General features: G+C 44.9%; 1 protein-coding gene and 1 long non-coding RNA gene across 2 annotated transcripts in view; one reads left to right on the forward strand and one right to left on the reverse strand.

Moving 5' to 3' along the window:
• Positions 1–14,807, reverse strand: part of LOC142310423 (uncharacterized) — a 27,001-nt gene extending 12,194 nt beyond the window's left edge. Inside the window, exons 1-2 of the long non-coding RNA XR_012754151.1 lie at positions 14,613–14,807; positions 11,986–12,085 (exon numbers count right to left, since the gene is read on the reverse strand). This is a non-coding gene — a long non-coding RNA (uncharacterized LOC142310423). The remainder of the gene's footprint in view (positions 1–11,985; positions 12,086–14,612) is intronic.
• LOC142310422 (TBC1 domain family member 24-like) lies at positions 6,767–25,845 on the forward strand. Its single transcript, XM_075347947.1, has 7 exons — positions 6,767–6,832; positions 14,642–15,668; positions 15,983–16,141; positions 21,753–21,816; positions 22,076–22,174; positions 23,650–23,962; positions 24,248–25,845. The coding sequence occupies exons 2-7, from the start codon at positions 14,644–14,646 to the stop codon at positions 24,391–24,393; spliced, it is 1,806 nt and encodes a 601-aa protein (XP_075204062.1). The 5' UTR covers positions 6,767–6,832; positions 14,642–14,643; the 3' UTR covers positions 24,394–25,845.

The raw sequence follows: 25,845 nt of genomic DNA on the forward strand, positions 1-25,845 counted from the left end.
ATGGCAGGTCTTGTAGGGTGTTCTCAATATACGGCAGGTCTTGTGGGGTGTTCCTGGTATACGGCAGGTCTTGTGGGGTGTTCCCGGTATACAGCAGGATTTATGGTGTGTTCCTGGCTTTAAAATGATCTCATGGGATGTTCCTGTTATAAGGCAGGTCTTGTAGGGTGTTCCCAGTAAAAGCACGTTTTGTGGGGTGTTCCTGGTATATGGCAGGTCTTCTGGGGTTGTTCATGGTATACAGCAGGTCTTGTGGGGTGGTCCTGGTATTTGGATGTTCTTGTAGGGTGTTTCTGGTATTTGGCAGGTCTTATGGGATGTTCTTAGTATGCAGCAGGTCTTGTGGGGTGTTCCCATTGTAAGGAAGGAGTTGCTAGGTGTTTTTGGCAGGTCTTATGAAATGTAACCAGTGTGCAATAGTTCATACAATAGTTTTTGCAAAATGTCAGGTACACATTAAAGCATTTGCTGCTAACCTCTTGGTGCCAGATACCAGAGGACAACTTCAGCTAACATGGCATACAAGCATTGATGGGTCTAAACTGTTCAGGAGGCAGATGTCTTGTATGCAGGGCTATCATATGTTATACTGTATTAGCCACTGAATTTTAGGTTTATCATTCGTGATACTGTAACGGGGTGCCAGGGGTGCCTCGGGGGTTGTAGTCATGGCCCCTTTTTCTATCAGGCTTACCCCTGGCTCCGCCGTCACTTTTGGGACAGGAGATGTCTTGGCGGGGCAGAGTGTGGTGGTGCAGATGTCGTCGTCCGACGTACAAACACTTCTCAAACGTGGCTCGGTGAAACCAGAAGGCATTTTTATTGCAGACTCCTTCACAACAACCGGCAGTAAAACAGATGAAATCACACTTTCTGCTGGGGAATAAACCTTCTTTCGGATGTCTTCTCTAGTGGGGATGTGCACGGCTACTCTACTTCGCCTAGGCTCCCACTTCGGCTAACACAGGCTGGACCCACACCACCCTGCTTCGCACTTGAGAACACTTCTTCTTTCTTTTCTGTTGCTGCCCTGCTCACCCAGCTCCCACACTCTGCCCCTTCTGCTTCTTCTCTCCCGTCCCGGACCCAACTGCCTCCTGGTTCTAACTTTTTCCTAACAACCCTGTCTTCCCTCCCCTTTATCCTGCTGGCTCCTCCTACCACTGGTTCCTATGGGACAGCCGTCCCACCCGGCCACTGGGGAAACCCTAAAACAGTGTAATTACAATAAAACATTTTTATTAAATAACATCAACATTCTGGGGAAACTGTACTTCATTGTAAGGGGTCTGCCCACCCCTTACATACCTCCCCTCTTTAAGCCTAAGCCTCCCGGCAAGGCACAAACCTAAAAAACACATTTATGTCATAAAGTCATTATAATAAAACTACAAACATGTTCACCTTAGGGCACACGCAAGGGGTGCACCAGTTCGGCGCCCGGAGTCCCTCCTGGGAGCTCCCGGTCTTAGTAGGGTACGTGCCCGGAGGCCTTCAGTAAGCACTTCCGGTCTTTGCAGGTCTTCTGCCCGGAGGCTTTTGCAGCACTCCCGGTCTTAGACGGCAGGTACACAAAATAGCAAAGTTTTCTTTAACAACGCGGAGGAAGCCCCTGGCTCAGTCCAGCATCAGGCTCCTTCCGGGCGCAGCAGCTTGAACAGATTGTAAACGGTAAAACATTTCCGGCTCTTGAAGAATGCCGGTCTCCAAACAAACAGGTCCATTATCTCCCGGTCATGACAGTTCACTCAGGGTGATAAGCGCGTTGACATTCAGCCCGTTGAGCCTTCACGTAGTCAGACAAGGACTGACCAGGCAACCGGCGCAGCCTCCGGAAGGGTTCGTAATTGACGGTTGGCTCTGGTATCTCGGTCTCCGGTCTTGTCTCCTCAACCCCCGACGGGGGTGATGGGGTCGCTGCATGGGACGGCTGGGGGCTGCCCATGACGATCACCGGGTGAGTAACCAGGCTCTGTTGAATAGCCAGCACCGCCGGGGTCCCCTTCTCTGGGTCAGCGCTCGGTCCGGTCATGACTTCCGGGGCTACGGCCAGTGTGCTTCTCGGGTGGGAAATCTCAGCCAGTACCGGTCTTTGCTGTGCACGCCGCCGGTATTGGCATTCTTCCCACTCGATTTCTTGCTGCCATTGGGCAGCCTCTTGGGTAGTGGGCATCCGGGTCACTCCTACCGCAAATAGGCCCCGGCATCCCACCTCTCTCATGAACCGCACCTTCTCTCCCGGGTATAAAGTATGAAGGCGTTGTGGTAGGCCCTCAGTGTTCAGGTTCACCCGGTTGTAAAAGTAATGATCACCGGTCTCTTCATCCTCGATGAAACCATAACCCTCTTTCTGGTTGAACTTTACCACAGTTCCGACGGTACACTGTCGTTCGAATTCCTCACTCCGGGGACCAGCCATCATTTCACGGGCCACGGTCTCGGCCAGCAACCTCTCCTGTATCGGGTCGGGTTCTGGTGATGGGGACTTCCGCCGAATCTGGGACGACGGCTGCACTGGATCCCAGAAGAAACCCCACTCGTCCTTTTCTAGCTCCCGGGCGTGTGGTTCTTCCGGGGCCGGAACTGTTACGTGGGTTGAAGATCCCACCGCGACCGGCGGGGGTACCTCCGGGCACCGGTAGGGGATTCCCAAGAGTCTGTTTCCCGACGGCAGCAGTGTTGTGTAAGTCGCTTGGACCTCGGTCGAAGTCTCTCCGGTCGCGGCGTCCCAGGTAGTGACCCAGGTAACTTTCGTGGGCCGCTCCGGTCCTCCGGGCACAGCCGGTAAGTTCAGGGGAAATCCTTCCGCAGCCGCAGTCTGCTTCGGGCGTCCTCTGCCCAGGTTAGTCGTCACTGTCGCGGCCACCGCAGTCGGCTGTTCTGCTGAGGTCTCCATCTTGCTTGGGATCAGCGTTCTTGGTAATGGCGTCGGGGTCAGTGGAGATGCTGGAGGAAGTGGAGGTGGGCCTTCTTTTCCCGCTCTTGGGTATACTCCACCCCCAGTCTCACACATCAGATCGACCCCTCCGCGGCGGTTCCTCTTTTTTTCTGAAACACCGCCCACTTCACATATCTTCCTCGGCATCCTGGGGCCAGCACCTCCCCTCTTTGGGCGGAGTACTCCGTACTTCTTTTTCTTCACCGGCCAGCCCCAGGCTCTTCTTTTGGCGCCAATTCTTCGCGCGCTTACTGTGTCCCTGAAGACGACGGCCATCTTGCCGCCATCTTGTGCCCGGTCCAACGCCTTAGGCACTACTTCTTCTTCCCACCATGGGATCGGGACCCTTCGCCAATAATCCGGATCCTGTGCCCTAGGCACCACTTGGTCTCCATCTTCTTGGATCGGGACCCCTTGCATATGATCCGGATCCTGCCGACTACGCCACATGTAACGGGGTGCCAGGGGTGCCTCGGGGGTTGTAGTCATGGCCCCTTTTTCTATCAGGCTTACCCCTGGCTCCACCGTCACTTTTGGGACAGGAGATGTCTTGGCGGGGCAGAGTGTGGTGGTGCAGATGTCGTCGTCCGACGTACAAACACTTCTCAAACGTGGCTCGGTGAAACCAGAAGGCATTTTTATTGCAGACTCCTTCACAACAACCGGCAGTAAAACAGATGAAATCACACTTTCTGCTGGGGAATAAACCTTCTTTCGGATGTCTTCTCTAGTGGGGATGTGCCCGGCTACTCTACTTCGCCTAGGCTCCCACTTCGCTAACACAGGCTGGACCCACACCACCCTGCTTCGCACTTGAGAACACTTCTTCTTTCTTTTCTGTTGCTGCCCTGCTCACCCAGCTCCCACACTCTGCCCCTTCTGCTTCTTCTCTCCCGTCCCGGACCCAACTGCCTCCTGGTTCTAACTTTTTCCTAACAACCCTGTCTTCCCTCCCCTTTATCCTGCCGGCTCCTCCTACCACTGGTTCCTATGGGACAGCCGTCCCACCCGGCCACTGGGGAAACCCTAAAACAGTGTAATTACAATAAAACATTTTTATTAAATAACATCAACATTCTGGGGAAACTGTACTTCATTGTAAGGGGTCTGCCCACCCCTAACAATACTATCAGCTGAGCCATGTATCTAAGCCTGTGATGTGTGAAGCAGTCCTATAGACTCTTACTAACCAGTATACTCTTCTCTACATTTATCAGCCAAAAGAGCAGAACTGCAGACAGCGGCACATTATCTGTATGTGGCGCAGGCATAATGTGTGTGCGGTACATGCGAGTGTGGCAATCATGTTCCCTATCACAACAATGAATCACTGGGTAACAATGGCAGCATTATATCAGTGAATGGCAGATACCGGGCTCCTGTGTGATGCCCAGACCTGGCAGGTCACAGACAATTAACTGTTTGTTAAGTGACACAATTTATGGCGCTTTAGACGATTATTGGCTACAAGCGGCTTTGGATGGGGTTCAAGTTACCAAGTATAAACTTGTGATGTGTACTTACGGTATTAATGAGCAATGAAATGGCATTGTTTAATCCACGGCTAGTGCTAGTGGCCCTGAACCCTAATGCCAAAACTGTAGGTGCCATCTACCATGTGCATTCCTGTCTTTCTATGTGTCAAAAGGTTCTTTGAGACAAATCATGCACCAAGGCTCGAGTGAGTCTGGTACTTCTGCACCCCCTGGTAATGAAAGGGATCTACTAAATTCAGTTGCCTCAATCACTACCCCTTTAAGGTGTGGCTGTACACACCTTAAAGGGGTATTTCAATTTTCTCATAGATGTGGGTCGTCTTTTTAGAATGAGACCCTTTTTTGTGCAATTGGTTGTGGAGAGATGGCTGCGCATGCGCAGCTTCTCTGTTCTCTTCTACGGGAGATTCAAAAATAGCAGAGAATTTTTGATGGAGGAAGGATCAAGTAGATAGATTTCAACATGCTCAATCATTCTGTCCTTAGGGGTGAAAAAACAATAAATATGTGTATGGAAGGGTCTAATGCTTTTTGGAGTGGGTGGCTGCACATTCACAGCTTTCTCTGTTCTCTTCCATGGGAGTTTCAAAATAGCCAAGAATATTTGTCAGAAGAAAAATAAATTGAGTATTTTCAGATCAATATGCTCAATCATTTTGTTCTTAGGTGTTTAATGGCAATTAGCACATGTACGGAGGGTCTCATGCCTTTGAGAATGAGGGGTTGGCTGCGCATGCACATTTTTCTCAATTTTCTTTTATAGGAATTTGAAAAATAATCAAACACATTTTTTGTTTTTGGGGGCAATCTTGGGAACTTCCAGAAGTGAATGCAGAAACTTTTGTAAGCTTGTCCACGTCTCCATCCATGGTGTTTGGAAACAGATGGTGATCCCCTAGATGGAGCCTATGTCAGACATTTATGGTGCATGCTTTGAATATATAAATACCCCCTTAAGGGTGCTTTACATGCTGCGACATCGCCAGCGATAGCTAGCGATAGCACCCGCCCCCGTCGTTCGTGCGACATTTGGTGATCGCTGCCGTAGCGAACATTATCTCTACGGCAGCGTCACACGCACATACCTTTTCAGCGACGTCGCTGTGACCGCCGAACAATCCCTCCTTCAAGGGGTAGGTGCGTTCGGCGTTATAGCAACGTCACTGCGGCGTGACTAAGCAGACGCCCGATAGCAAAGGAGGGGCAGAGATGAGCGGCCGGAACATGCCGCCCACCTCCTTCCTTCCTTATTGCCGGTGGACGGCAGGTAAGGAGATGTTCGTCGGTCCTGCGGTGTCACACGTAGCGATGTGCGGTGCAGCAGGAACGATGAACAATCTCGCTACTGACCAGACAACGATTTTTGGTAAATGAACGACGTGTTACAGACCAATGATTTTTAACTCTTTTGCGATCATTTAAGGTCACTCCTAGGTGTCACACGCTGCGATGTCGCTAACGACGCCGGATGTGCGTCACAAACACCGTGACCCCCAACGATATATCGTTAACGATGTTGCAGCGTGTAAATGGCCCTTTAATGTCAACTGAACCCGCTAAATTTGGCAGGAAAGGTTGACTATCATATAGATGGTCTTCTGACTTTTCCCCAATATAAGGTTTCAAGCAAATAAAAAACAAGGATGAGGCACATTTATTTCAACATGTCCAATCTTTTTTTCAACGGAAGCGTCACTGTTTACAGCTGCCGCCAGACACGAAATACATACACGCTTGGAAAATGTTGCATTCTCTTGTATGGGGAAGGAGGCAGGAGTGATTGCTGTCAGCCAAACAATTGCTCGGATGACAGCTATCTTACATAAATGGCCAGAGGCACAAGACGTTGGGATTGCGGGCGCCTTACTGAATTACACCAGACCATCTTGAGAATTTCTGGTGTTTGATCTCACGTTTCTCGCACTTTTACACCATGACAGATCCCAATCAATTATAACCAATGCTGTAGCAGAATGTAGAGTTGCCCTTTAAATCACTTTATTGCTCTTCCTGTCGTGACACGTGGTCATCTGAAAACAATGGCTGCAAAAAGCGAGTTGTTGGATAGTAAAATTTGCTCTTTATGGAGGTGACTAATGTTTGTTGATGTTTTTTTGTACTGAAGGAAATTTACTCCTGATAAGTGTCCTTGAGAAGTGATCACTTCTCTCCTCTGCAGGAATGAATGCTATCTCCCAGCACATCTACAGTAATAACAGAAAACAAGGCCTGTGTGGGCGGACGGATGGATGGGCGGGCGGAGGTGGGGAAGAAGACACCTGCTCTTCATAATGTACAGGTGAGCTGGGACCTTAGACATTTTATCTGCTGCTTTTGACTCATCCGGAAACTGGTTCAGTTGGTGCCCCCAGGTGGGTTCTGTGCTCCCCTCATTTGGGTAAGGATTATTATTTTACTTATTTTCTTGAAGGATTAATATAAGCTTAAAAGGTAAATCAACTTGAAAGTGGAAACTTCAGGAGTGACTGAGATTGATTCCAATAGTCCACTTTTTTTATATCACACTCAAAGAGGTCGTGGAAGCGGATATATAGGTAGTAGTGATGAGCACTACTATGCTCTGGGCAGTGCTTGGGTGTTGGGTACTCGTAATGAGTTGTGTGAGCGAGCACTACCATGCTCGGGGCACTACCATACTCGGGACACTACCATGCTCGAGGGAACTACCATGCTTGGATGCTGGGTACCCGTAACAAGCAGGTCGGACGCTTGGAAGGGCTCAACTCGTATACCAAATATAATGGAAGTCACTCATTTTTCACAAAAATGCTCAAATTCTCCATTGACTTCCATTATACTCAGGTATTCAAGTCGCGCTCATCCGAACATCCAATTCCTCATTATGAGTACCCAGCACAAGAGCATGGTAGTGCCCCAAGCATGGTAGTGCCTAGAGCATGGTAGTGCTCGCTCATCACTAATAGATAGAGGTTCAATGGGGGCTCTGCACTGTAGATTTGGTACAATTGTCCCTGTACTGCCCATGTCATGTAAGAAGGATAGGTGAGAACGTACTGATTGATGGAGGTTCAACCGCTGGGACCTGTACTGATCTGCAGAGAGGAGGACTTATGGAGCCTCAGTGTGAACACCTGACCGTCGTTCCCTTTATTCCTTAGGAGGCTGCCGAGTGCTAAGTTCGGCTTTTTCTACCAGCCCCATAGAGAATGAATGGAGCAGAAGTTGCACGTGCTCAATGCAGGGCCATTCTAATGGGAATCAGTGCCCCACACTGCTGATCTGTGCAGTTCTCAGCAGTTAGACCCCTACTGATCTGTGAATCATCACCCATCCTTTAGATCGGTGATAACTTATTTTCACACGACAACCCCTTTTAAGTAGTGAAAAAAAATTGAAATTTTGAAAAAAAAATAGTTTTGTGTCCCTGTTTTTCCATAATTTCAGCTGTAATGTCAGAGTTGTTTTTGAGTGGAAAGTTTACTTTTTTATTGGTACCATTCTGGGGTACATATGACTTTTTTATTGTACTTTTTGTTATTAAAAAAATTCTGGCATTTTTTTTCTGCTTTTGTTGTTTACCACACTGGTTAAATAATTTCCTATTTTGATAGGATCGATACCAAATATGATTTTATTATTTTTATATTTAATCGCAGAAAGGAGGTGATTTGAGGTTTTTATATATTTTTTTATATTCTTAAAAACATTTTTTATTACTTTATTTTTTAGGCCACTGTCTGATTGATTGATCAATATACTGCAATAATACAAGTTTGCAGTATATAGGAAAGCTGATGGTCTCCTATGAAGTTCAGCCACAGGCCACAGGCTGGGCTTCACAGGAGTGCTAAGATAGTAATCATGGGCTGCCATTATAACCTATCATGATGTAGGGGAGAAGGGCGATGGGGGAACAAAAGGTGCACCCTTGGGATCACATGCCTTAAATGTCACTAAGGGGTGTCAGAGCTGGAAGGTGTATGGGTATCATAAAGTGTAATAACTCAAGCAAAAATAGCTGTGCAGGGGAACTGCATCCGGCCCCAATAATTTGACTCAAGTCCCATTACACTTCCCTTTCCAGCCAGATGACTGGGGGACATTGTGAAGTCAAAAATCGGTGATGAAGACCCAGAGCTTACACCATCCCTACATCCCTTCATTCTCAGGATCGGTCGGACCTCTCCTGATCATAAACTGATGTTATATCCTAGTGATATTCAGCCCCTTATTAAGATGGAAAATTTCTATAAGAGCGCACAATTCAGTACTAGGACTTATCAAGAAATTGGGTAAAGGCTTTTTCTCATTATCATAAATGGGTAAAAGTGTAAGAGCTCGTAGAAAAAGTACCCCTACTTGAAAATCTCTGTTTATTGTTTGCTGCTAGTTGCTTAGATTACCATCCACCTCTGCAGACTATCAGCGGTGGCCGGTCTCCTAGGAAAAGATGGGAGTGCTTTGTATAGAACATGTAAGCTCTTCACTAAAGCTGGATCACCCAGCTTTAGTATTCCGATGCTACAGAGATCACGCTGCCTCTGTTTGCAGTATCGAAGAGTGCACAGTTCGTGACAATGGCACACCCAAGCGCTGATCCAAACGGTAAATCTTCAGGAGATCAATCATGAGTACAACCCTTTCCTTTAAATACCCATTCCATAGCGCTCACTGAATAAACTCCTTTAGCCCCAATATACAATAAGCCCACTCCTAGAACCTGGGGTAAGTTCTGATCCTTGCAAAAAAGAACAGCTGAATATGAAGTCTTAGTTTATGTTCGCGTTGCGTCTTTTAGACATATGAAAACTCTTCAGATTTTTCTGGTTGAAGACTTTTCAGGACACACCGGTGTCTTTTGTCTTGAATTTTTTTTTTTTGCGTCTATTCAGCATTTCCTGAACGCTTTTTACAACATCATGGCCCTCCAGTGTCATTTTTTTCTTACTTTAAATTGTATAAACTAGTGAGCAGCTTCTTGATGCCTGAAGAACAGGCCAGTTACTTCTTTCTTTCAACTACTTTGTAAATGTGATGTCACGTCGCGGACTTGGGAAGGGTCCGGCGTAAGCCAAAACACAAAGCAACATAGGTTACACCACGACAAACAAGGAATACATCTGGAACACTTTAACAACAGAGGGCCCTAGGACTAGTGAGAGGGGATTGGACACCTCCTCAACTGTACCCTGCATTCCTAGCCAGTTCCTATACAGGTTCCTCACCTGTCACCGAGCTGGAATCTGAAGCCCTGAGAGTCCCTACAATACTCCCTGGCTAGGGAGTGGGCAGGTAGAGGACGCTAGCCCCACCGCTGCACTAGAACAACACACCAGGGAAGGAAGACAAACAGGAGGAAAACACTATGCTGTAGACAGCACCAAGACTGCAGCCACCACAACAACTAAAACAGAGGATTTCAGCAGCTCCTTCCACCTCCAAGCCCAGCATCCAAATGACAAAGAGAATAACCAGCACCCTCAGTTGGGACTGGGAGTGACACCTGAGCTGGTAATTAGCCTGCTTGCTGGCAAGGAATGCTGACATTAACCCTATGACTGCCAAAGGAAAGGAAAACACATTCAATATTGAGAGTCAAGAATGGAAATGACTCTCAAGTCCTGAATCTGTCACTAGTCTCATAATACAGAGAGACAGCCATGACATATGAAGTGGTTAAAAAAAAATCTCGAACATCTAAACATATGAACAGTAAGTCATTTTTACATAGAAATGCATATGTTCATTCTTTTTAGCATTAATTTAGCACTATTTAGGTGGGTTGCGGAGCAGAGATACCTGAAAAAGAGTTTGTGTGCACAAACCCTAACAGCCGATGATACTCCATCGGAAAAAAATATTCAAATTAGCTCTCTCACAGAATGAACAAAACTATTTCGCAAGCACCTAGAAGATATAGGTGTCTACACTTGCAACATGACCAGGGATAAAGATAAAAAAACTCAACTACAGACAGTTGTTTCGGGGCAAAAGAGCAAATTTGCATGCTTTCTCGCCAACAAACTAACCCCCAAAAGATTTATACTGAGGTTTTTTCAAACATTGCCGACTGTCATGGCGGCGTCCAGATCTGTTCAGACTACTGATTCTGACAATCCGCCTGATAACTTCTCTCATGTCTGTGATCAGTGCACACAGACTTGGGCATCAACCAACAGGTTGATAGTTTGTAGGCAGGCTAGCAAGAGTTAAGGGCGCTTTACACGCTACAATATATCTTACGATGTGTCGGCGGGGTCACGTCGTAAGTGACGCACATCCGGCATCTAAGGTACATTGTAGTGTGTGACAGGTACGTGCGATTGCGATTGAACGGTAAAACGTTCATTGCATGCACGTCGTTCAATTCCTAAAACTTGAACGTCAGGTTGTTCATCGTACATCGCAGTGTGTGACACCCCGGGAACGATGAACAGATCTTACCTACGTCCTGCGGCTCCCGCCGGCTATGCAGAAGGAAGGAGGTGGGCGGGATGTTTACGTCCCGCTCATCTCCGCCCCTCCGCTTCTATTGGCCGGTTGCCGCGTGACATCGATGTGACGCCGAACGTCCCTCCCACTCCAGGAAGTGGATGTTTGCCGCCCACATCGAGGTCGTATGGACGGGTAAGCACGTGGGACGGGGGGTTATTCGTTTGTGCGACACGTTCAACAAATTGAACGTGCCGCACATACGATGGAGGCGGGTACGATCGCATACGATATCGTATGCTGGATCGTATGGTGTAAAGCAGGCTTAAATCTCTGCTAGTCTGCTTGTGAGTCTCCTTTGAACACATGTTGTGGGGGAGCCAATCACATCTGCTCCTCTCCTATATATGCTGGCTAGATCTTTCCACCTATCCAACCTATAGTTTATTTAAGGTGGTCTGGTGAGGTGTTGTGATCCAGACTAACTGGTGGTTGTAGTACTTGTTGCAGTGTGCAGTTGTAGAGTTAACCCTTGTTGTCTTTTTCTTGCTACCTTCTAGCTCTTGCTTTTCTCCTGAGTCTCTCATTGTTTGTTCCTGTGTGTTTGCAGTATGTCAGAGTTTTGTTTTTTCCCTGTCTTTCATTACCTGTGTTTCCATTTCACTCCCTCCCCTTTCTTTCCTGGTGGAATCAGATTGGTTCTGGTCAGGAGCAGGGCCAGGCACGTGACTCAGGTATCTCTACCATTAGGGGTAACCCTGAGGTTAGGGATAGCTTAGGGACTCCTAGAGCAAGGAACAGCATAGAAGCCCTTGTCCTTCACTTTCCTACAGGAAGACTCCATTCTCTGATGGTACCAGTGCTTTCTCCATGTTGCCTCAAATGAGTCGCTCTCACTCAGCTTTATATTGATCAGAGGCAATCCCTAGATGATTTGCCAACCACATTATGTCAAACTAAGCGGTCTAGAGAGTGCAGCTGGTTGTAAAGTTTCTACCTAGGAGCTTCTTTCGATGTCTGTATTCCTACTGTGACATGGATGGAATATAATCATCACCAGTCATTTTTTAATTATCCTGGAACCCAACTAACCCCAATGGGTCAAACACATTTCGGAGCTTGGATTTTGGTACTTACCTAAGAAAATCCCATCCATGTTGCCTTCATGTCCTCGTCGATATAGGAAAAGTTCTCTAGTTTGAGGATCCAGGTTCCCATATCTTGGCTTTCTGGACCACTGTAAGAGTGAGTGGGATATTGGAGTTAAAGGGGTTGCCTCAACTTGGCGAGTTACACAGAATAGGTTAAAGTTGCTTATTGCTGGGCGTCCAACTGCTGGGACCCTCATCGTTACTGAGAACTAGGCAATGAACTACCCTGTTAGATGAGAGTGATGGCCACACACGTACATCAGTGCTGCGTTTATTGTCTATCGGACTGATGGACATTTCAGTGCCCAGTTCTCAGGATAGATCTGTACAATTACGATCAGATTCCCAGGGATCAACAGGGAATATCTTACCCAGATGGTAAAAACCCTTTAATTCTGGATTTGCTAAATTTCGGCTGCCATTTAAAATGGGCTGTTCCGATTACCTTGACCTACAATCGCTTATCGTATTGAGCAGGTTATGTTTTCATAGCCATTTGGTAAAATTACGTAAAAAATAGTGCAATTTTGCTGTGAATTCGGAAAGACTTAGAAACGAACAACATACGTAAGTCACAACGTGTAAACACGGCGTAAGTGATACAAAATAATGGAAATAAATTGGAGCATGTTGGATTATGTCTCGTGAAAAAAAAAATACACAAAACTAGCTACACTGGAAAATAAAACAAAAATTAGAAGAAAAGATAGAACATATTTACCGTCACTACAATGTTCCAAAAACAAGGGCAAAATGTGACCTTACATTCACTATAAACAGTAGCACATTTGTTGTGTGTTACTTATTGGTCGGGGCTTGTTTACTGATAAGTGATTCAGTTAGTTATTGCTGGGTCACTGGTTTTATTTTTGAGGGTCACACCCTGCGTCCTTAAGCAACATAAACGGTGACAAGTTGGGGAGGAACTTCAGTATGTTCAACTGTGCAGTCCTCATTGTTATCTGTCATCTTGGGGATGTCGAAAAGCCCCAACTACACAGGACGATTTCTGGCACAGGTCAACTGTATAAAAGTCAACTTGTTTTTGAACCATTAGCATGGGCGTACGCAAGTGTATGGGGACACTATCATTAAAATGAGTCATGTCATTTGCCCCTGTACAGCATTGCGCTATCGGCAGCACATGTGTTGCCGATAATGATGATTTAATTGTCTACATCAACAATCCAAACAAACCTTATGCTCATTGATTGGCTGATCCTACGAGTGCTCTTTTGCCGATTAAAACAACTTTAAGGTGCCCAACCAGAATGGTAATGTAAAGTCTTGACTGTGTCTCCTGTGACCCAGCAGCTTCTGCTCCCATCTATACACAGCGATCACATGACCGCTATGTATGGAGGAGGAAGCACCGTAAACGCTTCCTATTACTGTGTATTTGGGTCTTGTTGTGTATACAACAATGGAGAAGGCAGAGAGGGCAATAAACCATTTATGCCTTCTCTATGGAGATCCCGAATATAAGGGACAGCTGGTTCCCCACTAAAGATGAGCGAACCTTTGGGGGTTCAGTTCACCGGCAGTAAACGAACCAAACCTCCACATGTCCGAACCGTGCCCGAGGAGGTTCAGAAACAGTCATTGGCAGTTTGATTCTCCACCCACATACAGCCAGCCATAGGCATCTCACTTCCGAGGGAGGGTGGGCTGGAATTTTCAAATTTTTTTTGGGTTGCACACTACATCTGATTACGCTGTAGTGTGATCTGTTCAAACACTGCAAGCGTCTTGCACAGGGCTGAGCAACAAGCGTACCTGAGCACAACGTTGCTCGTGTGAGTTAAGTTCGCATGTAAAGCATTCGAATTCCGAACCCAAGCCCTGTGTTTTTAAGTTGGTGTTCGGTTTGAAAACTGAACCTCAGGTTCGCTCATCGTGTAGCTGCGCTCCTATGCGGGGACATTGTAGACCATCAATAAAGAGTGTAGACCATCAATACACAGATTTAAATAGCTCTTAACCAATGGCTTGTTCTTCCAGCAGCCATTCTTCCCGACGCCCCCATAGACATGTTGACTAAACATGCTTGGATTAATAATGGGGAAAGGGAGTAGGCCACTGGCAGCAGTTTAACTCCCAAGGGAACAAATGGCTCAATGGGTTGAAATTCAACTTGCCCAATCATTATTTTCCACAACATCATCTATCACACGATAATCAGTAGACCACTTGTACGGATGTCAGGGGAGTATGAGTAGACCCTGATATACATAATGTAGTTGGACAATCTAACTGAAATCAGCGAGATTGGCCAACATTACTTTAATGTGTATGGAGGCTTGGAGGCCTTTAGAATTTTTTGTGCCTGATCAACACAATCGTCATGTATTGTGAACATGTCCTATTCCCAATTCACAGTACATGTACATGTGTCTCGGCAGGTGTGTAGGTTGCGACGTCATCGGTACCGTTCACCTCCAATGCGGAAGTGAACAGCTCTGGACATTGCCAGATAACTCCTTAAGTAACATGATAGGGAAATTAGTTCTTTTTTATTTGGACAGTACTACTACATCAGCTCAGGCAGCAAAGTGCAGCAACCATCTAAAAAAAAAACTAAAAACAATTATTAAATGATTAACCATTGTCTACCTGTCTAACATATTCTTCTTCTTTCCCAGAAATGAGTGTTTCTTGTGCACCAGTGGTGATCATTACACCAGACGCAGATGTCTGGGAAATTGATACCAATGCTTATGCTGACTGTGGGCACTTTGTGAACTGGGACCAATTCCCAACTAAGGCTGGACCACGGAAAACCTCCCACGTGGAAATTCCTCAAATGCAGAAGGAGCTGAAAAAGATGGCAAGAGACGGAATTTGGGGTGAAAACCGAGCCTTGCGGGAACAAGCCTACAATCAGATTATAAAAAGAATTAATTGTCGGATATTTACACCTACCATAACTGTTTTTCATGATGTGTCTGAACGCCTTTTTGGACAGTGTGGACTGAATGATCACCCCTTGCCTGAATTCTTGGATGGTTGTGTTATGCCCATGTACTGCCTCAATGTTCGAGGTGAAACCGCTGTGAAGAAGATACTCATATGCATTGGCGATCAGTATCCTGACATCACATATTGCCCTGCGTTGCCCGCTGTAGTGGCCCTCTTGATGCATTACAGTGAAGATGAAGCAGAGTGCTTCGAAAGGACTTGCCGCCTCATATCATGCACAGAACCCCACAAGACTTACATCGAACAAAGCTTCTTGTCCTATGAAGCCTCCAATATGACTTTTGGTGACCTAGCCAAAAAATATTGCCAGGCTGGCCATAAGTTTATCACTACCCATTGTGAAAACTCATCGGAGGTCTTCTCAGACTGGCTGATGTGGATCTTCGGAGACTTGCCTTTTGAATATGTCATCAGAGTCTTTGATGTCTTCCTTTTGGAAGGAAGCAAGGTGCTGTACCGGGTGGCTCTGGCCTTGCTCAAGCAGTACAAACTCCACACTGAGTATGAGGGGCAGGACATTAAATGTGACATCCAGGAATTTATCAAGAACATCTCCAACCACGTTTGTGTGGAAAAGCTCTTGGAAAAAGCCTTTAGCATTCGGCTTTTCTCCCACAAGGAGATCTGGCTCCTACACATGGCCAACAGTAAGGCTTTATCAAAGAATGGGATCACCGTCATACAACAAAGGTGAATGGCTAGTTAAAGGGGGATTCTACTTTTGGAAGCACATTCTTCAGTGATAAAGGAAGGGAACTTACTGCCGCCCTTTCATTTTGGGGATCCCGGCTTAAGGATCTCTACCAATGTTATCTAGGTAGCACAGTTAGTGTATGGCACAGGTGTTAGCCCATTCATTAGTTTAATTACTATTTTGGCCATAGGTCATGACATTGGACCATTGGATGTGGCGGATTGTATAGTTAGATAGAGATGTACAATAACTCATCTTGTAGATTTATGTAGAGTTGACTTGGCAATCACTGTCTCCTGTTTTCTTCCAGGCAACCGGTTCACATGTCCGTAAACATCACAAACTTCACCTCAGAAATCGTAACAGCACATGATATGAGGGTTGTGTGGTCGTGGATTCCAGAACGCTACTCCTTGTACCCCCCTGTTCTGTTGTTTTCTACCTTGGAGCACGGCTATAGTCTGCAGAGGTAATGTCACTAAACTAATGTCTACGGGGGTTAACGATCACCATGACTGTAGAAGGAGCCATGGACAAACATATCATAGAGACAGTCACTAAGCTCCTATGATGTATGATGGTCCTACCTTATGGTTTTCCCTGGTCACAAGGACTGTAATATCTGCTAACCAGGCATGAGCTTATTTCTTTATATACCCTGCTTTAATTGGATGGCATTGGGTTAAAGAACAGCAATTCAATTTGCTCTGCCCTAGTCAGGGGTCCAGCCCAGTCCTTCATGACAGCTAGTCTTCATTTCTATCCCCTGCATCTTGAGCTCCTCTGGTGTTTACAAGCCCCCACAACATCATGATTTCATGGCATGACACTTCTGATGTGGTTGTGGGGCCTTGGAAGTGCAATAGGTACCCAAGCCGAGGATGCCATGCAGAAATAAAGGCTGGCTGCCATGTAGGACTAGATTGGACAACAAATCTGGAGAGTGCAAATTGAACTGCCCACCTATTGCATGTATGGTCACTTTCTTAGAACTCTACCATTCTAGGTAATGCTGATGTAGGATATTAACCATCATATGTTTCACATATCACCTCCCTCTCCGACTGACCCTGAGGGTGTAGGGAAGTTTTCATAATAATGTGCCGTAGGTCTGACTGCTCAAAGTTTCCAAAAAATAGTACAGTTTGTACCCAGCCATTTATCCCCAGGATTCGTATTTAGCATTGCTTCTAGAGATAGTCCTCCAGGAGAAAAAAGCAATTTAATGCCCGAGTTCCTCTCGCTGAGCCGTTTGTCTAAAATGCAGTTAATCTATTGCCACTCCACAGCCATGAGTCAAGAAAATACATTTTATCAAGACCAGGAGATAGGGATTAGGACAGAACATTGCAATAAATACTGAGCCCTGAATAGATTTTTGCATGCGCGGCTGTAATTGTGCAATGGAAAGTGACGTCTTGTTCAGCTATTCTGCTTTATGTATCTTATCGGTGGTAAGCACCGAGTGCCGAGATAACCTAAAACTGCTACCTGTGACGGGATGTCACCACTGTGCATTGTACATAGCCGAAGACTATGAACACTGAAGTGCGGCCATGTTGGCTAGCATTGTCCTCGCTTCTGTCCTCAGATCACAGTGGGAAATTACTATATAGAGTCAGGAAGGACTCTCACTATCAGAAATTATGCTAGTAGACAGTGGCATAGATTGAAGAGTGTGTCCCCAGGTGCTTTATCCATAAAGGTCCGCCAGCTCTGTACTCCCGGTATACATCACCATGCAGAATAAGCTCTCCTATCACCTTCATAGAGTGCTGATGTTGTTTTACTTAGCCCCATAGACCTATAGAGTGTGCATATGGCATTTTTTTTACTGTAATTGTGGCGCCTCTGAGTCTTCAGTCACCACAGGGTACTGCAGCTCACTTAAGGTGCGGTACTCATCCTGGTTAACCTCCATCATCCCATCATCATCCCATCCTCCATCTTCCATCCTTCCCTTTTATTGTACACCTCGGGGCCACGAAGCCGGGTAGGGCCACCCGTGATATCCCAGGTCAGACATCACTGGCCCAGCGATGAGTATATTTAACTCCTGCCCCGTGGGTGTTACATAATGCATGTATTTTGGGCTAAGAATAATTTAGGCATTTGGATTTAATTCAATATTTTGCACCTTTTGCCTTTTAGAGCCTCTTGTGCACTGTGTATTGCTGGCTGTAGGGGAGTAAGGCTGGACTCACTAGTGTATGGCATCTGATGCGAGAGCATTGGGTGCGAGATGCTAATGACCCTCGGCTCCTGCTCTGTTGCGAACGTGAGCCGAGTGTCATTATACTGTGATCAGATCTTGCAATCGGATCATAGCTGTGGAGTAGAAGGAGGGATTAATCTCCCAATCTCCTCCATTGTCAGTCTGTGCATATATCGCACTGCACTTGGATGTCATCCGAGTGCAGTCCAATATTTCACTCACACCCATAGACTTGTATGGGTGAAAGTGATCTGAGACTTGCAGACAATCACAGCATGCTGTGATTTTGTTTCCTCAGTCCAATTAGGGCTGAGGAAAAACTCACAGATCTGAGCTGCAGCATTGTCCTACATGGGGCTGAATGCAGTGCCATATATTCTCACATTGCACTCGTGCAAGTCATATGCCAGTGTGATGCTAGCCTAAGATGATAATCCATCAGTGAGCTTGTGATGTGGAGTTTATAATTATTTTATCTCTGGGCTGATTTATGACCACATAGAAGTTCAGGTGAACTTTGTTGTGGTGTGTGGTCATAAATCAGCACAGAGATGTTGAGAAAATGACAATTGGAAAAAAAAGTTACAAACTCTTCATCAGGAGCGTGATGAAGAAGGACTGTAAACTCAATCTGCAGTATACAAGGTGCAGGGAAATATTTGGTACGCAGCCACGGCCATTATACAAGTAACTGAGTTGTACTGTGCAGCTCTGCAACTAATCATATCTAGCCACTGTTGGCACTGGGAACAGCTGATCGGCAGGGGTCATCAGATATTGATGACCTAGTCAAAGGATAGTCCATCAATATTAAAGTACTGGACAACCCCTTTAAAGGGAACCAACCAGCAGGATTTTCATATATAAAGTAAAGCCAGTGCCATACTGGCCCTAGGATTCTGAATGTAAGCATACCTTTTGTTCTGAGATTGGATGTTTTATTTCAGAAATATGTACAAGTAAAGATCCAGCAATGCACTGTTATTTGATTGACAGGTGAAAAAGTAAAGGAATATGTGGGTCAGATATGGCTATCTATTCACGCCCCTGTCTGCCTGCCTGACCTTCCTCCCCTTGTAGCCGTCATAGACATTAATACCGGCACAGGCTGACAGACAGGGGCGGGACTAGAGAGGCAGACCCAACCCACATATTCCCTTCCTGTTGCACCTGTCAATCAAATAGCAGTGCATTACTTGCACATACAGTATTTCTGAACTAAAACATCCAATCTCAAAACAAAAGGTATCATTAGATTCAGCATCTTCGTGCCAGTAAAGCACTGTCTTTACTCTATATGAAAATCCTGCTGGTTAGTTCCCTTTAACAACATCTACAATCTTGCCACACAAAAAAGCAAGCCCTCATATAGTTCAATCGACGGAAAAACAAAAAATATCATGGGTGACACAAACCACATTTTCTTTACAAAACCTACAGGTTTTTTTTAAGACTAAAATAATAATAATAATAATAATAATAATAATAATAATAATATACTAGTTTGGTATGGCTGTAATAGCACTGACCTGAAGAATCATGTTTTTGGGAAATTTTTATGGCATGATGATAAGCATAAAAATAAAATAAACACACATTAAAAAAAATATTGTCAGAATTGAATTTGTTTTTTACTATTTCACCTTATTTCGATTTTTTTTCTCTAAATTTTTAATGCTTTATATGGAAAAAAGATTTGTGTCATTCAAAACTACAACTCAACCTGCAAAAAAGCAAAAACACCCAACAACTAATAACTAATATAAAAATAAAGATGAAAAATGACCTATTTTACATACTTAACTCACTTCGGAAGTCAGAATGTGCATCCTCGTTGTAGATCCATCATCACTCATGTTGCATTCCTTTAATTCCTCCTCGGGGGCATATTCAATCAATCAATTTAACCAATTCAGTCTTAATAGCCCTCCTTTATTCACAGCAGTGATAACTAGTGAGATCTTGTTGGTCTTGTCAATGCCACGGCCATAACAGGAGCCTTCAGCTCAGGGTTTCTGTAGACAGTGTTCTGTAAATTAGGGATTGATAGTTTTTAATTATCAACAAAGGAGAAGGGTGTAACTAGGTCAGGGCTGGCAGGAGAACAAAAGGATTGTCTAAAATGGTTATAAATATGGCAAACTCTCAGCTATGAGAAGTATTTGTTGGCTATGAGTTATTGCCCTCTAGATTTATAGAAGAATTTTTACATTCACTGATGCCGGACACCGCTTGATACAAGTTATCAGGCATGATCTGCAATTTTGAATGTATCCACCAGGTGGCACTAAATGCACTGATATCACTGGACTCGTTTTCTTTCTGGATTCCTAAGGCATCTTCTATTTTTCTTACAATTTATACAAAGCTACAAAGGTCAATCCCCAAATAAAATAGCCGAATAAATCCCAAAATTGCTTGTATCTATCCGAAAGACTTGCTTTGTGGCAGAAAATTGGGGACTTGAGCTCCTAAAGGTTTTCTTTAAAAAGTTTGTTCCTTTAAAGTTTTCAGATCTACTTAGAATTCCTTGCTGCACAAAAATTAGCGGTTAGCAGCTGTCACTGCATGCTGGGAGTTGTAGTTTTCAACGGCTGGAGAGCTATAGCTTCAAGGCCACTGCATTAAATAAGCACTCTAGGTACAGTTGTATACATCGTCCAGGGCATGATGAGGTATTTTCTCTATAAAGGGGAGCTCTGATTTTCTAATTGCATACATTATATAGTTCTGATAGTCACCACTAGATGGAGCTCACTTATATTGAACTTGATAAGAGCTGCATAAATCTGGGTGCTCCCCTAGTGGTGGCTGTAAGTAGTCACTATAAGATGGTCAGGGCAGGCAGGAGAACAGGTCAGTGTTGGCATTCCCTCCTCTCCTGCTTCTTGGTAGGAATATCACTGATCATAACTCTTTCCTGATATATGATGCAGGAGCTGAGCTGTGTTATACAGCTGGCACCAGTCTATAACTGCAATGGTCAAAGCTAGCTCTGATTGCAACAGCTTAACCCTTAGATGCTGCATTTAATAGTGGCTGCGGCATGTAGATGGTTAGACAAGGTTGGATCCTCTTTATATTTTAACTTTAAAGGGTTAATCTCCCATCTTCACAGATGGATATTGTAGGACAATGCTTGTAAAACCGAGCAGTTTTGCAGTTTACTGCTTTTGATAACACTTGCAGTCGTTCTTAACACTTTTCGTTTCTTTATAGCTTGTTGCCTTGGAGACCGACCACCACTGCTGTCTATCTTATAAGCAATGTGCTGAAGCTGACTGAGGTTTAGGAGATGATAGCGTGCACCAGCGCTCCCCGCAGTAGAAAAACAGTGCTTACAAGCTTAAATGAAAAGAACATGTAAGCACTGCACATGTTCTCCTACCTAGCAGCTGTGGTCAGTCTCCAAGGCAACGAGTTATAAACAGAAGAAACAAAATTGTTAATATCTCAAGAACGACAGAAATGTTTAATAAGCAATAAATTGCAAAATTGTTTGTACTTACAAGCACTATCTGACAATATCCATTTGTAAAAATTGGAAAAACCCTTTAAGTTTTTTTGTTTTAAACTTTATTACCAATAAAATAGTTGACAAAAAAACATATTCAGTATAATCATATTTACATGCCAAATAAAATTCCCCTAGTGACACGGGTACATGGGTGAAATAGGGAAAGACTGGAATTTGGGACCGACAGGTGCATTAATGTTAAACTCTTAAACAGTGCCTATGAAGGGTCTCTTTAAGAGGATCATTATGTAAATTACCAAACTGGTAGAAAACCACTGCTTCTTCTATTTTGGATTCTTTACTTGAATACACAGAATCCAGATTTCATGTCACTGCTTCTTATTGCAGATTTTATTCACATTGTGAAGGGATGGAGCCGACGGTCCTGCTCATCAAGACGACGGCAAACGAGGTAGAAATCCTGTTTCCTTTTATGAGATTTTTTGATAATTTTTATGTGTATAGGGTTGACCAGAAACTCAAAATCTTTTACCACTGCCCAGACAAGACTTTTACCCCCTACCTTTTGTGATAGCGGGGCCCCTGCAGGGAACAGGGAAAAACCTATACAGGACCCTCCTTTTAAATGCCAGTGATTGCAGAAGCTCCTTATACAATGATGACTTTATACCTAATAATCGGCAATCTCTCTCCTGCCTCCTCCTCCTCAGGTATGTGGAGCCTACCTCTCCACCGACTGGAATGAAAGAAGAAAAAGCTCCGGACAGGTGTCCTCATTTTTTGGAACCGGAGAATGTTTTGTCTTTACTGTGAGTCCTTCAGAATTAAAAAAGACCTACTCTCCCCCCCTCCCCGCCACTCCAAAAAAACATAGCTATAAAAAGAAATGGAGCTCGATTGAAGACATGGCTGTAGAGCATCGTTTTTAGGGTTCCTAATCTCAGGATCTGTGTAGGTCCTAGGGGTCAGATACTCAGTAATCAGTAAGTTACCCCTCATCGTATGGATAGGGCTAAAGGTATTATGTTGGGGAAAAGCCTTTAAAATTAACATTAGCATCTCCTCTTAAAGAAATTCGCTGCTGTGTTGTCACGCTTGCTGGGTGTAGCAAGTGTGGTGAGGTGCGTTCAGACCTACGTGCGTCTGATGCACAACAAAAAAACACAAGAAAAGGGGGGCACCAGGAACACAAGAACAACAGGAGGCCCTGGAACGAATGAGAGGGGTAGATGGGCACCTAATAATCTCACCTGAAGCTCTCCCTCCTCTCCTCATCAGTCCTTATACAGTCTCCGCAACTGTCGCTAAACAGGAACCTGAGACCCTCGGAAGACCTTATAGTAGGCCTGACTAGTGAGGGGCAGGTGGGGTTTGTGACGACATGGACTCTGTCAGTGCCTAGCATGGGTTAAATTTCTTAACATTCAGCCAGACATGATGACTACATAAGGAAGGAATCCAGCTTGGGACAATCCAGTCACCCGACTACAGGCTTTGTGGTCCTCAGACCGCTTCCTAAATCTGGCGTTATTCCATTCCTGGTGGGTACCCGCTGAAAGCGGGGTGCTGCTGGTTTAGAGTAAGCAGCCCTGGAAGCTCTGAGGCACTGACATTCTAATCCCTGGTGAGCCAGCGGAAGAGTGAGAAACTGTTCCCGGTAACATTCTGTGGTTTTGCTGGTTATGTGCCATATGCCGTTAACGGTTTGGGGATCCAATAAAGTCTTAATATTGTGATTCCCTCACCCTGTGTTGTCTGAGTAGTGTCCGCCCACGGTTAAGGAGGTCGGGCATTCAGTTGGGATGAGCTCTGGGCCATGCTGTCTTTCTAAAGGCAGCCGGGTCAGTGGATGAGAGCACCCACTGACCCCCGTGTCTCGACATGGTTCGCTAGACCTCACTGCTGCACTAACAACACACCAGGGAAGTAAAGACAAATGGGGAGGAAAACCAACTAAAGGGATATAGCCTGAGCACAGGAAAACTTCTACTGCAGAATCTTCCGCCAAGGCAGCTAGAGACAAAATTAGTTTGTATCTTCAGCAGGGATTGCTGAGATATATCACTATTTAAAGCCGAAAGGCGTGACTACTTAGTAAGTGCAGCTGATCACTCAGCAAGGAACTGCTTGGAAAGAGGAAAAACTGATACTTAACCATTTCAGTGCCAAGAAAAACAAAACCTATTTAAATATAGAGAGCCAAATGAGAGGCTCCAGTCCAAAGACTGTCACTGGTCTTTACATGTAGGGACACGAACGTGACATATGTCTATTTCCTTTGCAGATTCGCCCAGATATGGAGAGGTATGAGTGGGTCGTAGTGAAGAAACCAGAAATGGTGAAGACTCCCCCACCTTCGCCACGCTCTAGACCCCGCTCTTACTCTCATGGAGCCCGACTCTCCCCAACCCCCAAGCGTCGGTCCCTTACGATGACTTCAGCTCCCAGCAGTCCCTCCCAATCCGCAAACTTCCTGACTGTCCCAGGGGAAGGAAACCCAAGCCACTTATCTCCGTTCCTTTCTGTCCGACATTTCCAGCTGCCATCTAAAACCGCCTCCATGTTTATGTCGGGAAACAGCCAAGGCTTTATAATAGGTAAGACCGGACGTGTCATAAATCTGATAGACCGCTATGGTGCTCTCATTGCTGAGAGTTCTTTTTATTTCTTAAAGGGATTCTCCATTTTTAAATAAATGAACATCAATCACTATATAATTCAATGTTGGATTTCCACCATGTGAATATGCCCATAATTTACCAAGGGGTCAGTTTTTGTTCCATGCGAGAATATAAGGATTCCTAAATTCACATTTCTTGCAAATATTTTAATTCCATTTCTTGAAAAATAAAAATGTAGCTTAATGTTATATTTCATTTCAGGGGGCGGTGGCGGACAGGCCTTGTGTGTCGACTCTGACCTGAATAACGGGAGAACGGAGCACTGTGAGACCTTCGACAACCCGCCGCTGTGCGAAGAAAACTTTCATATTCAGCATCTGGAAGTCTGGGGATGCCAAAGCTCCTAAACTTGCAAAAAATATTATTATTAACTCTCCAACAAAGACAAACTGGTGTCCTTTAAATACTTGTAGCACCTTTTCAGAAGACTGCTTGGGGCAGAAAAGTGCTCCCTTTATAGCAAAGAGGAAAATAGAAAAGAAGGTGCACTGATTTCCACTAGGTGGCAAAAGACTAAATGATTATTTTATTCCTTTGGACATTAGATGGCGATAGTGTATATGTGTCATTTCAAGTTAGGATATTGGACCATCCCGGCATGGTATTAGGGTCACTTTACATTGGGTAGGTCTCAAATTGTCCTCCTGCAGAGAGCTCCAGTGATCAACTCTAATTTGGGGAACTTGGTAGTGTTTAAAATTCCTGCAGTGCCCCCACAGGAGAAATGAAGTATTACACATGTACCATTCATATCATAGGGTCATCTGCATAATGCAGGATAGGGCAGGTTCTCCAGACTGAGAGAGGCTCTTTGCAACCAATGTACCATTTAGTCAAAGTAAAAATGATGGCTACTTTCTAAGAAAACAGCAATAAACCCTAAATTCCTTTATATCAACATATGAAATCATGATTGCTTCCATTGCGTACCCTTGTGCTATGTGTAGAGGCCCCCCTGGCTCACATACAAGAATGGAGGATCGATAACATTGAGGGACACAAGAGTAAGTATACCCAGGTTCAACGTCAGCACCCGGTGAACCTGGACAGGCACCAAGGGGAACGACTTGTCCCAGATGGCCATTGGCGACATCCACACTGCATATATGGAGCGGGCTCAGGAGCTGATCCCGCTTCATAATGCACGGGTGATGGCTGTGTAATCCAACAAAGGTAGATTTGATTTCTGAAGATTAACTCCTTCAGATGCTGCTATTCTTTGTGACAGTTTAAGAGGGTTGGAAATCGGACGTGTGTCGCTTCTGAACATATCACCCCACCTTCTCTCCGTTTCCAGGGTGTCAATGGGATGGGCTGCCATGAAAGCCAGGGACCTAATGAGAAGCACCGAGCCTGCCATATTTGTAGACCCATTGAGAATGGCCTACAGGCTTCAAAGGAGATCCATAGTTTTACAATACACTGCAATATCACAGCATTGTAGTGTATTGTTCAAAGTGATCACAGGATGAAGTCTCTTATGGAAACAAATAAATAATATTAAATGCAGTTAAAAATGTAAAAAATAAACGAAAGTTCATGTCATCTCCTTAAATATAATTTTGCAGTATTCATTCAGTCATTATCATGTCTATGGAAAAATGGTAAATATATAGGAGGATGCATTGTGTTATAACTGATGGCTTTGTCACATCGTGGGGGTACCAATGGTTCCTAATGTGAGACATGATCGCGGGGTGCCGCTGGTTCCAGTCCCAATGTGAGACAGGATCGTGGGGTGTTGATGGTTCCTGTCAAATTGTGAAACACAATGAAACACAATGACATAGTGTCGATGG

The sequence above is a fragment of the Anomaloglossus baeobatrachus genome, chromosome 5 (assembly GCF_048569485.1).
Source record: "Anomaloglossus baeobatrachus isolate aAnoBae1 chromosome 5, aAnoBae1.hap1, whole genome shotgun sequence".
In the NCBI taxonomy this organism is placed as follows: Eukaryota; Metazoa; Chordata; class Amphibia; order Anura; family Aromobatidae; genus Anomaloglossus; species Anomaloglossus baeobatrachus.